At 37.0% G+C, this 15,865-nt stretch overlaps 1 protein-coding gene across 4 annotated transcripts; it reads left to right on the forward strand.

Moving 5' to 3' along the window:
* Positions 1 to 36: 36 nt before the first annotated feature.
* Positions 37 to 14,709, forward strand: LOC113076391 (kelch-like protein 14). 4 transcript variants are annotated; one of them, XM_026249039.1, is made up of 10 exons: positions 37 to 611; positions 717 to 857; positions 1,537 to 2,440; positions 4,344 to 4,465; positions 9,864 to 9,953; positions 10,097 to 10,175; positions 10,364 to 10,554; positions 11,610 to 11,768; positions 11,926 to 12,083; positions 13,531 to 14,709. In XM_026249039.1, the coding sequence occupies exons 3-10, from the start codon at positions 1,560 to 1,562 to the stop codon at positions 13,669 to 13,671; spliced, it is 1,821 nt and encodes a 606-aa protein (XP_026104824.1). In that variant the 5' UTR covers positions 37 to 611; positions 717 to 857; positions 1,537 to 1,559; the 3' UTR covers positions 13,672 to 14,709. The 4 variants fall into 4 exon arrangements, with proteins under 4 accessions (XP_026104824.1, XP_026104823.1, XP_026104822.1 ...); XM_026249038.1 differs by having other exon boundaries at positions 37 to 857; XM_026249037.1 differs by lacking the exons at positions 37 to 611; positions 717 to 857 and adding an exon at positions 866 to 1,310.
* The last annotated feature ends 1,156 nt before the right edge of the window (positions 14,710 to 15,865 follow it).

Genomic DNA, 15,865 nt, shown 5'->3' on the forward strand with positions numbered 1-15,865 from the left:
CTATATATAAAATAATTCAGCAATACGAGCATTTGATGTCATGTCCATGATGCTCACTCAAGACCACAAGACAAGTTTGCCCAAAAGTCCCTTGTTCGTTCTTTTGAAGGACTAAGCAAAAGGAGAAAAAAGATGGGGTTATTTTGGCGATGGAGATTAAGGCAGAGGGGGGCTTTTTGTCATTTGTGCGAGACAAGCCATTCATCCATCCCCCGTTCAGAGCCCAAAAAAAAGGCTGGTCCCAGAAATTAGCAGTTTCAGCTCAGCAGCAGAGGCGTCGGGCTGTGAAGGAACAGAGAAATTGACTAATTAGCAATGCGCACTAAAACTTGACGGTTCTCTCCATAACGCAGAGAGAAAGAGAGGAAAGACTCGCCTTTTCTCCTCTCCTCTTTTTCCATAGATGTTTGAAATCGCAGTCATTTACGCTCGACAGTTTTTACAATAGCCTTGAGCCATAATTTTGCGAGTCTCTCCAGCATCCATACCCCTGCGCGGTCTCTCTCCACCGGCCATGCGCGTCCGTTTCTCTCCCCGACCGTGGATTTCCTATTACTCTCGTTACGACTCACTGAGCCCCAGGCCCAAGGATAATGATGTGTTGTTTCTTGGTAGCATAATTTGTCACACGTATATTTCTTCTTCTTCTTCTTCTCTTGCAGAAAGCACACGGCTCCTCTCACACTCACACACACTTCTTCTTCTTGTTAATTCAGAGGAAACATAAATGATCAATGATCTTGAATGAGTGGGGATCAATGGTTAGGATTCTGATCCATCGATCATAGACTTTTCCAACAGGACCGAACAAAGAAAGTGCACTGAAGGAGCCGCAGCTTTACTTTTCTTCAAGTCAGGTAAGTTTTGGATACCTACTACTAGCATTAGGCACGGGTGCGCACTGTGCGTAAATGTGCCACGGGCTGAAAGTTGCCGTTTCTTCTGCTGTTCTGCCTCAGATTGGGCGAGAAATACCGCGCGTGTTGTTGAACGGAGCGATTGCATTGTGTTGTTGCCGACCAAAGCGATGCGCAACCGCACATCTACGGTGGTGATGATGCTGATGTTGCGGGAGACAAACTAATTGCTTTTGTATCGCATATCAGGGGAAACGTGTGCATGCATTTATGTCTTGTAAGGGAGTGTGTGTGTGTATGTGTTCGCGTGGCCGGATAACAGATAGCGGGCAGTTTGTCGGCTCGGCTAGATCTTGGGCTTTGCTTTCCAACAACCAGGTGTAGTTTGTTTCAGCCCGCAGCGACCATCGGATTTGACGTGCTCACGAACGCATGCATGAGATATATAGATGGGTATGCAAGGATGCGTATGGTTGGGAAATGCATGCGCTTGCATGCTGCAAACTTAATGCATTTGCATGCACGCACGATGTGTGTATATAATATATATATATATCCGCACAAATCCAACTTGCATGCATGCAATGAATGAGATACCTTCAGAATGCATATGCTTTTATAAAACCAGCTGATGCATTTCCATGCAGTGTAGTGCACCAATGGCATTGTTTACTCGCAGGAGGTGTGCGCAGCCCCGAAGTCATGTCCAGATCGGGTGACCGAACCTCCACGTTTGACCCGACTCACAGCGACACTCTGCTGCACGGTCTCAACCTGCTGTGGAGGAAGCAGCTCTTCTGCGATGTGACTCTGACGGCGCAGGGACAGCAGTTCCACTGCCACAAAGCCGTGCTGGCGTCCTGCTCGCAGTACTTCAGGTCCCTGTTCTCCACGCACATGCTGAGCAGAGAAGACGGGCTGGCGGCGAAGGACCAAGGCAGCAGCGGCACCCCGTCCTCCTCCCCCGACGACAAACTCCTGCCCAGCCCGCGCTCCACCATAAACAACCTGGTGCTGCAGGGCTGCTCCTCCATCGGTCTACGACTGGTGCTGGAGTACCTCTACACGGCCAACGTGACCCTCTCCCTGGACACGGTGGAGGAGGTGCTCTCCGTCAGCAAGATCCTCAACATCCCCCAGATCACCAAACTCAGCGTGCAGTTCCTCAACGACCAGATCTCGGTGCAAAACTACAAGCAGATCTGCAAGATCGCAGCTCTGCACGGGCTGGATGAGACCAAGAAGCTCGCCAACAAGTACCTGGTGGAGGACGTGCTCCTCTTGAACTTTGAGGAGATGTGCGCCATGCTGGACGCCCTGCCTCCGCCCGTGGAGTCGGAGCTGGCGCTCTTTCAGATGTCCGTGCTGTGGTTGGAGCACGACAGGGAGACCAGGATGCACTATGCTCCCGACTTGATGAAGCGTCTGCGCTTCGCCCTCATCCCTGCCCCAGAGCTGGTGGAGAGGGTGCAGTCGGTGGACTTTATGAGGAGTGACCCGGTGTGCCAGAAACTGCTCCTGGATGCCATGAACTACCACCTGATGCCCTTCAGACAGCACTGCAGACAGACCACAGCCAGCAGGTAGGATCTCCTGCATCAACTTGACACGTTCCCAACTGTATGTTTTTGGCTAGAAAGTAGTCTTTTTGTTTTAAAAAGAGTTTTTGTTTTAAAAAGAGTTTTTAACATATACATTTTAACAAAGGGGTTATGTCCATGGAAACTTTTGTCATAGACAAGAAAAATAAAAGAAGAACAATATTAAGTATTTGTATTTTCACAGTTTTGTGTGAGAGGAAAGAGTCGAGTTTGTTTTCTTCCTGTATATGTCAGACATGAGTACAGTATGTAAATGTAGAGCACCACACAACACGCCGTGCACGTGATCACGCCAGGCTTGTGGCAGGTGTCAGTAAACAGATCAATCTCACTAGTAAAGATCTAATGTGTTCTTGCTGCACAGTTTACTTGTAAAGTGTATTAGATGAGATTAGCAATCTTTTGTTGCAATATCTGATCCCATATTTGTTCACACGTTTTCCACGCTTTGCCTTATCTGTGAGATCCTCTTTCTATTCCTCGTAGTGCTGTTTCAGGGTTGATTAATTTCAGCACTGTTGCAAGCTTGCATACTGCAGACATTATTGCGGTCTGCAGATGGGATAATTAGCAGGAATAGGTGACCGTGGAATAAACTGGAATCAGTTGTTGGAGAATATGAGCGAAAGAGACATTGTTTGCAACGAGATAATCTCATTTGAAATGTCACTTTTTCAATTCTGAAATCAGGAATTAAGATTATATGAAAGTCAATAGGGCTTTATATGTATATTAGTATGCATTAGCTAATAGAATTCTATTGATAACTTGTTTGATTGTTATTATTTGGCAATCACGTCACGTTATTGCGTAGCAGCACTCTTCACCTGTTCTGTCTTGCCAGTGTTAATATAATTTGCTGAGCATCATCAAATAGAGCAAACGGCTCTATTGGTGTCCTGATGATGATACTAGTGTTGAAGACTGTGTAGTTTCATTGTCCACGGCTGGAGATGTTCATTTATTTCCCAAGCTCAGTCTCACAGATCTGAAGGTATTGTAAATATTGAACATCCAGACTTTAAAACACTTATTGAATCTATGATTTCAACTGCACATTAACTATATTTTCTTTAACTATTGATTAGATATTAGTTGATTAGTTTAATTAAATTACTGGATTGACTGACTGAATGGATGGATGCATGCATATTCAGCCAAGATTCGTTAAAAGCATTTCACTGTTGACAGCAGTCACATGCAGAACTTTGGCCAACAGGATTACAACAGAAAGGCTGTCAAGACCTTAACATGGTTTGAATCACAACCACACATCTGATTTTATCAATAATCCAAGTATAAGAGTTTGTAGCCTTATCAGATAACATTTACATTTTAAAATTCAAATTTATGCATTTAGCAGACGCGACTTACAGTGCATTCAGGCTATAAATTTTTACATATCACGTGTTCCCAGGGAATCGAACCCCCAACCTCACGCTTGATAGTGCAGTGCTCTACCAATTGAGCTACAGGAACATTAAAAACATTTAAAGCAAACAGCTGTAAATAAACATGAAATGTTACCATATTCAAACATGTTTATTTTACTATTTAAAATGAGACTTTGTAGTAACCAGACATAAAAATACATCCTGCATTACTGTGTACTTGTGCATCGCACACACACAGATCCTAGGGAAACTTCATTGCAGTGGGGCTTACTGATTCTAGAACTTAAAAATGAAGTGGTTTCTCTTCATGAGGGTGGTGATAGAGTCGTTCAGCATTAATATTCTCCCATGTTCTCTGCTCGGCTTGCTGTCTCCCTCCTTGTGTTTGTACACGCGTTTACCTTGTCGTGGCATCTCATTCAATATGTCATTGTTCTGCACTAATAACAGCTAATGACAGAATTGTTAATGAATCTGTTTCTGTAACCCAGGATTCGTTCAAACAAACGGATGCTCCTGTTGGTTGGAGGCCTTCCCCCGGGTCCCGACCGCCTCCCCAGTAATCTGGTTCAATACTACGACGACGAAAAGAAGACATGGAAGATCCTTACTAGTGAGTGCCTTGCTAGCATGGTCTATTCTCTTCCACAGGAAGAACCCTGCCTGTGTCGCAGAGCAGAATAGAGCAAGAGCTTCCTGAGATGCAGGAGGTAATGATGTATCACTATCACTTTTAATGTAACTTTTTAATCAGAGCGTGACTGCCTTCACACCATTGTGGAGCTGTAACGCCTGGATTCGCTTGTGTGTGTTTTTTTCTTTTTTTGCCTCTGTCTTTTTGCATAAGCGTGCTGGCAAGATTAATTTTAATCTAATGATCTCGGGAAGATTCATCATCAGAAGATGACACGTATTCTTATTGAACTGCTTTATTAGGGCAAACCTTCTCGTAAGTGCATTTGTCTTCGCGAGCAGCAGGGAAGGAGCGCGAGCGGTTTGTGTGCTGCCAGTTGTTTGTTGTGTGTTTTGGCATGAGGAATTAGAATCAGAATTCCTGCAAGGATTGAAATCACAACAATGTGTCGGAATCTTGAGTGTTGACATCATAATCATAAAAAGTGATGTCATAGTTGTGTAATCTTGCCTAACCTGATTTTACCAAGTGAGACATGTTCCTGGGACAACATCGTTGTTGACCCTGGAACAACATTGTGATTAACCAATCAGATTTGAAGAACCAGTTTATAGATTTTGTGAAGTTTATGCTTAAAATCAGTGTTTGGTGCTTGTACGTCAGTGTCATTCATCTATCATTTCCTCTGATTTTAGGGATTACTCATGGTTAAGGTTAGGTTTAGGTGTAGGGATATGGTTAAGAATATATTTTTGGAGTAAAATGTTGTTCTAGGGTCAACAAAATATGTTGACCTAGGAACACATCGGACTTGGCAAAATCAGGACGTGCTGTAATCTTGCAGTGGAATGTGTCATTTTTAATTCTCAGAATGGAAATCTTAGCTAGTATGTTTCATTTAAGTCTCAACTTTGTCTCAGGTGTTTGTTCTAACACCGTGGAAAAAATCAAATGGACACAAATGAGCCACAGATTGACCTGTAGTTCATGTGAGTTCATGATTGACCAGGAAACAAAAGCAAAAGTGGCCTTTTGTAATTCATTTCTGTCTAAAAGAAACAATTGAAGGGATACTCCACCGCAAAATTTTAATTCGGTCATTTATTCATGTCGTTCCAAAACTGTACAATATTCTTCTGTCCATAAAAGAAGATATTCTGAAAAACGTCTTGGTGTTTTCTGTATTTTTATATTTTGGTCTATACAATGAAAGTCCAATATTGTTTAGTTCCCAACATTCTTCAAAACTCTTATTTTGTGTTCTGCTCTAGAAATGCATACAGGTCTGAAATGCCATGAGGGAGAGTAAATAATGAGAGAATTTTCATTTTTAGCTTAAATATCCCCTATATTAATATTGCCGGAATGTTTTGATGAGTTCATACTTACATCTCTGACTTTTGATGATTGAGATGTTGTTGAGATGTCTGAATCTGTAGAGGAGATTTCTCTGGTGAAACATCTGAGAAGCTGGAGACAGATCTCTTTTGCTCTACTTGTAATTTCATTTCTGTCTACAAGAAACAATCGAGGCACTTAAGATTTTTCTTTCCTAAGAATGTTTTCCTCAAAACAAATAGTCCGTTTATATGCAGTAATTTATCAGAGTTTTAAATAAGGCTCTTGCTTATGATTTCCACGGCTAACTGTTAGCCTCAGAGCTAGCTGTTAATGGTTTAAACAGTGTGCTGTTGTACAAATAATCTTTCCAAACTAGTACCGAATCAATCACTAACTGTTTGTACATGTGCTTCGAGTTTGTTCTTTGAAAACATAGGAGGTAACGTGTTTGCAGATAATCTTGGCAAAGGGAAACCTTTTGAAAGTTCAGTTTTATAGCACTTTTTAAGCCATATACCTGGAGTAGGCCTATAATCCTAAATTAAGTCTATATAGCATGTAATAACTCACAATGTATTATGATTTAATTAAAATGATTCTATAGTGTCTGTTCCTTACTGAGGCAAAACAAGGACATAAACGGACGTGCAGTCATTTTGTTTTATGGCTAAAATTGCGTTCAGTCATCCAATCACTGCATCGCTGAGGTGTGAGGCCTACAAAGACACCTTACGCTCCGAAACCGGCTCGTAAGCGTTTGGCAGCACGCATAACATTCATTAATGAATTACATCTGGATCTATATAACTTACACTCATAAGGTCATAGTGTAATGTCCTTTATTTCTGCCTCAGACGTCGAGTCTTAAATGGCCCATGGCCAGGCGGAGCGACCAAACTGCAAAATCATCCTGTGAACACACCAGCAGCCCCTTGATGTCGTTTGGGGTGTGCAGGTTATTAACATTCAATCACAACTTTGCAATGAGCCGAAACCCAAAAGGGGGGGAAAGGCGGCTGATTAAAACCTTCATCAGCACTATTTAGGATGGTTCTCATCATGACTGGCTGCACCTCTCTGCTTCTATGGCTTTCTGCTCTGTGGTGAGACTGCCACCTAGTGCACAAAGTCTGCTATGGTCAAAACGACAGATTTGTGATGATTATTATGTCATTATGCCATTGGTTTAGTCCTTTATTAGATGTCTTACAGCACATATATATATGTATATATATATATATATACATATATATATATATATACATATATATATATATATATATACATATATATATATATATACATATATATATATATATATATATACATATATATATATATATATATATATATATATATATATATATATATATATATATATATATATATATATATATATATATATATATATATATGGCATTACATTGCATAAAGTCTATTTACAAATATTATTTACATGACAATGAAGCACCTTTCCTTCAAATCAATTTTTTCTTCTTTTTTATTATTCTCAATCAGGATTCACAATTAGTTTGTAATCAGCATCAATTAAAAGCAGAACAATAAACATTGTTGTGGTGAATAAATACTTAGATTGATACTACAATGAATCAGTGTTATTATATAGTTTACATTTTTTTAATGAGAAATATTCCCTTAGCAGCTAGCTGAAATAAAAACTTTTTATATTTTATTTAGTTTTAAGAAACTTTTATTTATTGTTTTTTTTTATGTTCTTTCTGATGGATTTAGTTTTAGTTTCACTTTCAAAATATCAGATATATTCAAATTTCAAATATTCAAAATATCAAATATATTCAAAATTCAAATATTCAAAATATCAAATATATTCAAAATTCAAATATTCAAAATATCAAATATATTCAAAATTCAAATATTCAAAATATCAAATATATTAAAAATTCTAATATTCACAATATCAAATATAACAACGCTGCAATGAATTCACATTCATCATTTTTTTCATATTGCTGTTTATTTTTATATTTTTTATAATTAACATATTAACATTAACAATGTGCAAGACAGATGTTATTTTATTTAATAATCCTTGATAAGGTTAGTTAATATAAATACAACTGTTAACAGATACAATTTATTATTCTAATAATGTATTAGTAAATGTTGAAATAAACATTAACTAAAAGTATTTTCAATTGTTAGTTTACTTAGTTACCTAATGTTAACGAATTAAACCTCTTAGTAAAGTGTTACCAATTTTCTTTCTTTCTAAAGTTTTTTCTTTAGATTTTGGATTAAAATATGACATAAACATGCTCCTGACAGGTCAATACACTATCATAAACTATATCTCCGATATCTCAGCATGTAGATTTGTTTTTCTGTGTTCATTTAAAAGCCTAAAAAACAAAGACCTAGTGAACTGAATTTCAGAATATTTGTGCCTTTAAGTCAATATCATAAATCTTCGCAGTGTGCAGGTTTCTTATCAGTCAGTTTAGTAATATGATGCGTCTGCACCTGTGTAGATCAATAACAAAGGCCAGACTGTGACCTCCTGATCATTTGGATCATCTCACAACAAATCGCACGTGTGGTCGAGTCTGCAGCAGTAAATGTCAGCAGGCCACAAAAGCCTCCTGAGACGCCAAATAATAGTAAGATCTCTGTCAGTCAGTCTGGTTTTGTGTGCAGCGAGACAGTCAGGAGGTTCCCCTCGTGGGATGGAGCCGTGCGATTCATTCCAGATCCGTTCTCAATGGAAAGGCCTCGGTGCGTCAGAATCCAGTTAGATTGCAGTAGAAGAGGCCAATCGGAAAAAAGCGCGATTCAAGGCTGTCTAATTTTACAGCAACTGTGATCCATCAGGCAGCGGCGATGTGACGGTGGAAATGAATGATCGAGGCAGACAGGTGGCTCTTAGTGTACGACTGAATTACGCTGCACAGGCACCGGACAGAGATTTATGGAGTGAAGATGATCATGTTCATTATGACTGTCACCTCACGACCATTTCTCTCTATTTCAACCGGGGGTCACTTTTACGGGAGCTGGAGAATTAGACGAGATGGAAACAGGAAAGACTAGTGCTGGATACAGCATGTACTGTATGTCCACATCAATCCAAAGCTGTTCATATGAAGAAATATGATTTGATTGGATGACTGCAAAAAAAATAAAAAATAAAAATAAAATAATAATTAAATTATATATACATTTCATTATAATTATAATTATATACATACAGTATTTTTTTGCATAAAGTGTTTTATATATATATATATATATATATATATATATATATATATATATATATATATATATATATATATATATAATGTTAAAATGTTAATGTTTTTTATGTAAAGTCATTTTCTAACTGTTTTTAAATTCATTTTAAATAAGCTAATTTTTTATCATTTTAAAAGTTTAAAAATTGCTTGTTTTATTTTTTTAATTATTTTTCTTCATGATTATTTTACTTTCTTTTATTTATAGCACTTTGAATTACCATTGTGTATGAAATGTGCTATATAAATAAACTTGCCTTGCCTAAAATATTATTATATTAGTATATAAATTATTAGTAGATTAACATTAATATATTTAATAAAATATAAAAATTTTAGAAAATTAATAAATTAATAAAAATGTGTGTAAAATAGATTTACATTTGTTTAGCATTGCACATTTAGCCTAATTAGACAATCTAGCTAGTTTGGGACCAAATGTTGGTTTGTGGTTATTAATAAAATTCTTATTCTTCTAGAATTCTTCATTGAATTTTTAAATTAGTCAAATGCAGACAAAACAGAAGAATATTTGGATTGCAGCATTGGATTGACTGTAACATTATCTATATATAAAGAGAGTATATATATATATACTGTAATACAGATGGGCACCAGTCTGGATAGCACCACCACATTACACCATATTTATTGTAAATGTTGATTTATGGATGCTGATGATCTAAAAATGGTCAAATGTAATTGGTCTTTCACTATTCGTGAGTCATTTTCAAGCATTCATCAGTTTTGTCTCTGTGTTACAGTAATGCCGTATAACAGCGCCCATCACTGTGTGGTTGAGGTGGAGAACTTCCTGCTTTTATTGGGTGGAGAAGACCAGTGGAACCCTAATGGTGAAGCTAAACACAACAACTTAATATTATCACACAGATTGTTTACCTTATGATTCATTACACGTGCCTGAAATGTGTTTCTAGTGTCTTTTTTAAAAATTGTTTGTAATAAAACTAATACTGTATGTGTATCATATTCACAGGCAAACATAGCACCAACTTTGTAAGCCGATATGATCCGAGATTCAATAGCTGGATACAACTACCGCCCATGCAGGAGAGGTATGATGCCTTCTGAAAATGACTTATTATTCATGAAATAATAAGAGCTCTTCATAACATGGCTATAATTATTTCTTAAGCCTTTGTGATGAATTTTTCACTCTTGGCTGCGACGGGATATTTGCTGTAAACAGTCTCCACGTTGACTGATTTTAAGAGACGATCTTTTCATCTTGTCTTTGTTTCAGGAGAGCGAGTTTCTTCGCTTGCTGCCTGGATAAGCACTTGTATGTTGTTGGGGGAAGGAACGAGACAGGTTATCTGTCTAGCGTTGAAGCCTATAACCTTGAGACAAACGAATGGAATTACGTTTCGTCTCTTCCACAGCCGCTGGCTGCACACGCAGGCGCCGTGCACAATGGGAAAATATACATCTCAGGTTTGACGATACACCTCCTCACCCAAACAGTCAATTAATCAAAGTGTCTGAGACGTTACTAACAGGTGCCACAACAGAGATGAAGTCTACAAGATATTTTGAGAATTTACAATAAGTTTAGTGTTTCTAAGCAAAACAGTATGTTAAAAAAAATGTTGGAACGTATTTGAATTTGTCCTTTTTTTATACAAAAACTACAAACATTTTTCTTTGGAAGTGCATGTACTGATTAATTGTTCCTGTAGCACAAACAGTAGAGCACTGTGCTTGCAACACCTAGGTCATGAGTTTGATTCCCAAGCAATATGTGAACTGATAAATCAGATTATATCTTTAATGCAATATAAGTCACTTTGGATAAAAAAAAATAAAACCAGATATTTGTACCCAGAGAGGGTATTCTTTTTTCCAAAAATACTAGTTGACTTTGAAACCTACTGACTTTGCTCACACATGTTATATCTTCTTCACAATTATTTCCTCATTGGATCATTTTTGTAAATTTAGGGGAATTTTTTTCCTCCTTAGTTGTTACATTTAAAGTATTTCCAGTCAGAAATGACTAATCTTTATACAAAAAATATATATATATATTTCTTGTTATATTATTAACAAATATGTTTTCTTTCAATTAGCACAGGTTATTCATCTCTTTTTGGAACTGACAGATCATAAGCCTCACAGATCTTAGCTTATGCACATCAGTTTTTGAATAAATTATCCACAAATAATGCTTTTTTTTTTCAATCAAAAACTAAGGTATATAAGCTCAGATCATTGCGGTCTATCATCAGTTAATTCAAAAAAACAAAAACGTTGACAAAAAGGTTGAATCCAAGATTTGGCGATGAAATGACATATCCAAGATTTACAAGCAATTTTTGGTTCATTATTTTTGATCGGGAACAACAAATTAGGTTTCTCAGCACACAGCCAGGGTTAAGAAAGTAATATCCCGTCAATTTTAATTTCATGTTGACTTAACGTTTTGTAAATCTCTCTTTGTGAATCTGTGTGCTTATCTTGAACCTGGTATTGTGCGTGTTATGCTTCAGGTGGCGTTCACAACGGTGAATACGTGTCTTGGCTGTACTGCTACGACCCTGTGATGGACGTGTGGGCTCGGAAACAGGACATGAACACCAAGCGAGCAATACACGCTCTCGCAGGCATGAACGACCGCCTCTACGCTATTGGGGGAAACCACTTAAAGGGTAATTTCTATAGCTGTAACCCAAATCTCAACAGCGGTGGAGGCACATACTGTGTACGCAATAGTGATCAAAACAGTTTCTTGTGTGATTTGATTCCAAGAGTAAGAGCTTGGCATATACGCTTGGGGTTTCCCCTGATCTCTTTCTCTGCGTGTAGGATTCTCTCATCTGGATGTGATGCTGGTTGAATGCTACGACCCTAAAGCAGATCAGTGGAGCATCCTGCAAACGCCCATCTTAGAGGGACGCAGCGGGCCTGGGTGTGCTGTTCTTGATGACAGTATTTACTTGGTGGGAGGCTACAGCTGGAGCATGGTAAACACATCTTACTCTTAGCGATGGATGGATGGATGGATGGATGGATGGATGGATGGATGGATGGATGGATGGATGGATGGATGGATGGATGGATGGATGGATGGATGGATGGATGGATGGATGGATGGATGGATGGATGGATGGATAGATAGATAGATAGATAGATAGATAGATAGATAGATAGATAGATAGATAGATAGATAGATAGATAGATGTGTGTGTGTACTTGATATACTACATTGTGGGGACCGGCCTGCGGTCAAAAAAAAATGGTTACCGTATTTTTCGGACTATAAGTCACACCTGGGTATAAGTCGTATCAGTCCAAAAATACATCATGATGAGGGAAAAAACATATATAAGTTGTACTGGACTATGAGTTGCTTTTATTTAGAACCAAGCACCAATAGAAAACATTGCCAAAACTATGAAAAAAAGTGGGACTTATAGTCCGGAAAATATGGTAAAAATAGTAAATGACGTTTATCTTAACAATGCAAACGGGTTTTATGTAAGGGCTTAAAAGACTTCTATCACATTTATACTGACCAAACTATAGGTTTAGGGGACACAAAATATAGTTTGGTCAGTATAAATGTTATAGAAGTCTTATGGAAAGTCCCCACATCTAACAGAAACCAATGTGTGTGTGTGTGTGTGTGTGTGTGTGCGTGTGTGTGTGAGTGTGTGTGTGTGTGCATGCATGTACTAGAAAATGTTATTTAATTACTAATTATTAAGTTAACTACTTTAAGAATTTCCATTATCCATTTTTATTTTATGTAAAAAAAAATTGTACATGTACGGTATGTAACATTTTTATTTTCATTTTGAATTTTTTTCATAAATTAAGCTTTTTTTTATTTTAAAGTTATGTGCATTTATTTACCATACCAAGTAAAAAAAAAATAAAAAAATGCAATAAAAACAAATTATAAAATGCCCTTTTATACAATCAAAAGTTGAAATGTGTCATTTTTCTTGTAAGTATTGCAGGTAGTTTTGTTGTATAGCCAGTTGTAAGTTATTTGTAGGTCGATTTTCCCCAAAAAAGGTGTTATCAAAACATTGCTCAGTTTGATCAAAGTTTTCAGTCACTCAGCATTTCAAAACTGGCTCAGCCAATGGTGTGAAGTTGGGGGCAGGACTATCTGTGTGACCAACCAATGGCAGATGGGTTCAGGAAACCTGTTCGGAAACAACCCCTATGTTTGCAATTCTGATAATGACAGTAGTGCAGAAATTACTCAATGCACCATCACCTTAAATCTTTTAGGATTTAATTAAAACAGTCTGGCTAGAAAAAGAAACTTCATATTAGAGCTCTAACATTTTGATTAGGGTTGTCTTAAGATTGTACTGTACATCCATGAAATGCCTAAAGAAGCATTCTAAAGTATTGAATAAAATACTGTATGAATAACTTATTAAATATCTCTTGCAGGGGGCGTATAAGTCATCCACCATTTGTTACAGCCCAGAGAAAGGCACATGGACAGAAATGGAAGGAGAAGTGGCTGAACCTTTAGCCGGACCGGCCTGTGCCACAGTCATACTGCCAGCCTGTTTACCATTTAACAAATAACTGTACAGAACGCCGAATAATGCGGCCGAGAAGAGGATGGAAAGTCGATCGCTAAAGGAATCAAATAAATGAGGAGACTCTCCCTGTGGATGCCCCCAGCTTTTGAACAGGTGTTGATGAGGTGTACAGATTATTATTTTTTTACTGGTCTGACAAGAGCACTTTGTTTCTTTCATACCTAACAGTGTCAAACTGATATAATCATCGACTTTACGTATTTGATGCTCACGTGTGTTGACATTCAGCTGCTCACATTCAATGCTTTTTTAATCATAAATGTTTTGACATAGCACGCATTATTTGGTTTTAAGCAAATCGACGTACTTTGTGTTTTGTGGAAACCGCCGATCAAAGACAATGTGGAAGTGGGTTGACAAAGAAATATTCATGTTTTTACAAGCAAAACTCATGATTCTGTGTACACTGTGGAGTAGATATCAGCTATTTAATATATATCACACCATGTCTGCTTGTTAGATATTGTCACCATACTTGAGTGGCACATTGTTATTTGTACAGATGAGAGGGGAAAAAAATTCAATTATTAAAAAAAAAAAACATTTCAGTAAGACACAAGTTATGATTTATTGTTTGAACAATCAGTATATTATTTATTTAGCCATGTGGTATATATGCATGGTGTGAAGTGGAAAGCTTATTGTGTTTTATCGTGGGTACATATTTGTTTCTGTTCATATCTGTTCATATCTCACAGTGCCTATTTTTAGCATCAGGCTGCTTTATTTCATAAAATTTCCCATTATAAGAATCAGACCTTTTAAATCGAGTCAAAATCATATTAATTATTGGCCTGATTGGTTTCTCTGAGACGTGATATGAAATCTGAATTTGTTGCACTGGTGTTTGTTGGCCCTTTTGATGATAAAAGGGAATGTTTTTCATCGTTGTAAATAATCACTTGCAGTGGAACATTTTTGTGCTCATAGGATTTATTCTCAAATCCTGTTATGTTCTTTACATTTAGTCTATGAAAATAAAACTGAATTTCTGGATCAATAATCTGTCTGGGCTCCCCCACAACTACACGAAACTCCTATCTAAAATTGTTTATGTGTGTTTGCAGTATTATAGCAACCTATTTCATTACAGTGTGCAATAATGTGTTAAATTTACTTATTGGAAAGTATTTTGTTAAGACAACATCAAACAAATCTAATAAAAGGCACAAGGAAACATAAAACATCTTGAGTGTTACTCAAGCATGCATGCTGTATATTTACTCTGAAACTCAGAAAAGTATGGACTGCAGGTCACGCTTCAAAGTCTGAAATACTTGCCATCTGTTAATTAATTGATTTTTATATATATATATATATATATATATATATATATATATATCAAACCATTGATATTGTAATTAATGATTGCATTATAATTTAAAAAAAGGAACGTTTGTACTGGAGTTTTATTCATTCTTTCACTCAATTTAATTTAGTTGTTGCTAGGATTAAATTATAATGTGCATTTTGTTTTGTTTTTAAAAAGCAATTGAATTGGATCTAAAATACAGGCATTTTCACTAGTGATCTCAGACTTTGCGACTCATTGTATACTGTATATATTTTTGCTTAACTAAAATGTTATGTATGCAAACAAAGTGGACTAATATGAACTAAAAATGATCAATAGTTTTAAAGAATCTGTCAATTCTGTTGTTGAATGTTTCTAATTATTTCTACATATAGGCCTACTGATTCATTAACAAATTACACACATTAATGCATTATGATTTAAATTAAGAGAAACACGAATTAACACGTTATCATTTTTTTTAGGCATTAATATGTTAACGTATAGAGCCTTGTTGTGCTGCCAGTGGGATTTATGTGTACATTAATACTTTATTCAGTGGATAAAGTCAGGCAGTCCTGTCATACACTTTCATGTCCAGCAGGCGGCAGCGGAGCACCCGACTGAATTCCCTTGTTTTTGACAGGTATGATGTTTAATCACCAGGAGAAATGCAGAGGCTTTGTTTTGCTAGGCTGTTTTACCTGCAGCCCAAATACGCAGGTCAGTTTTTGCATAGTTTCTTAAAATTTCCTATAGCTTTAATTATTGTAATCAGTCAGATGATCCTATCGACTACGAAATTATGGACTTATGTGTCTTGAATAAAAGTTGATTGATTGATTGATCCCATTCATGTCCTGTGTCAAGAGTAAGACATGCG

This window comes from Carassius auratus, unplaced genomic scaffold (assembly GCF_003368295.1).
Source record: "Carassius auratus strain Wakin unplaced genomic scaffold, ASM336829v1 scaf_tig00020303, whole genome shotgun sequence".
Lineage (NCBI taxonomy): Eukaryota > Metazoa > Chordata > Actinopteri > Cypriniformes > Cyprinidae > Carassius > Carassius auratus.

Excerpts from the sequence above, each read along its gene's own strand:
- LOC113076391 (XM_026249036.1), top strand. The coding sequence starts at position 1,446 with ATGAGATACCTTCAGAATGCATATGCTTTTATAAAACCAGCTGATGCA. Across the intron at positions 11,769-11,925 it reads TGGGGGAAACCACTTAAAGG|GATTCTCTCATCTGGATGTG; the intron begins GTAATTTCTATA and ends CTCTGCGTGTAG. Across the intron at positions 12,084-13,530 it reads GAGGCTACAGCTGGAGCATG|GGGGCGTATAAGTCATCCAC; the intron begins GTAAACACATCT and ends TATCTCTTGCAG.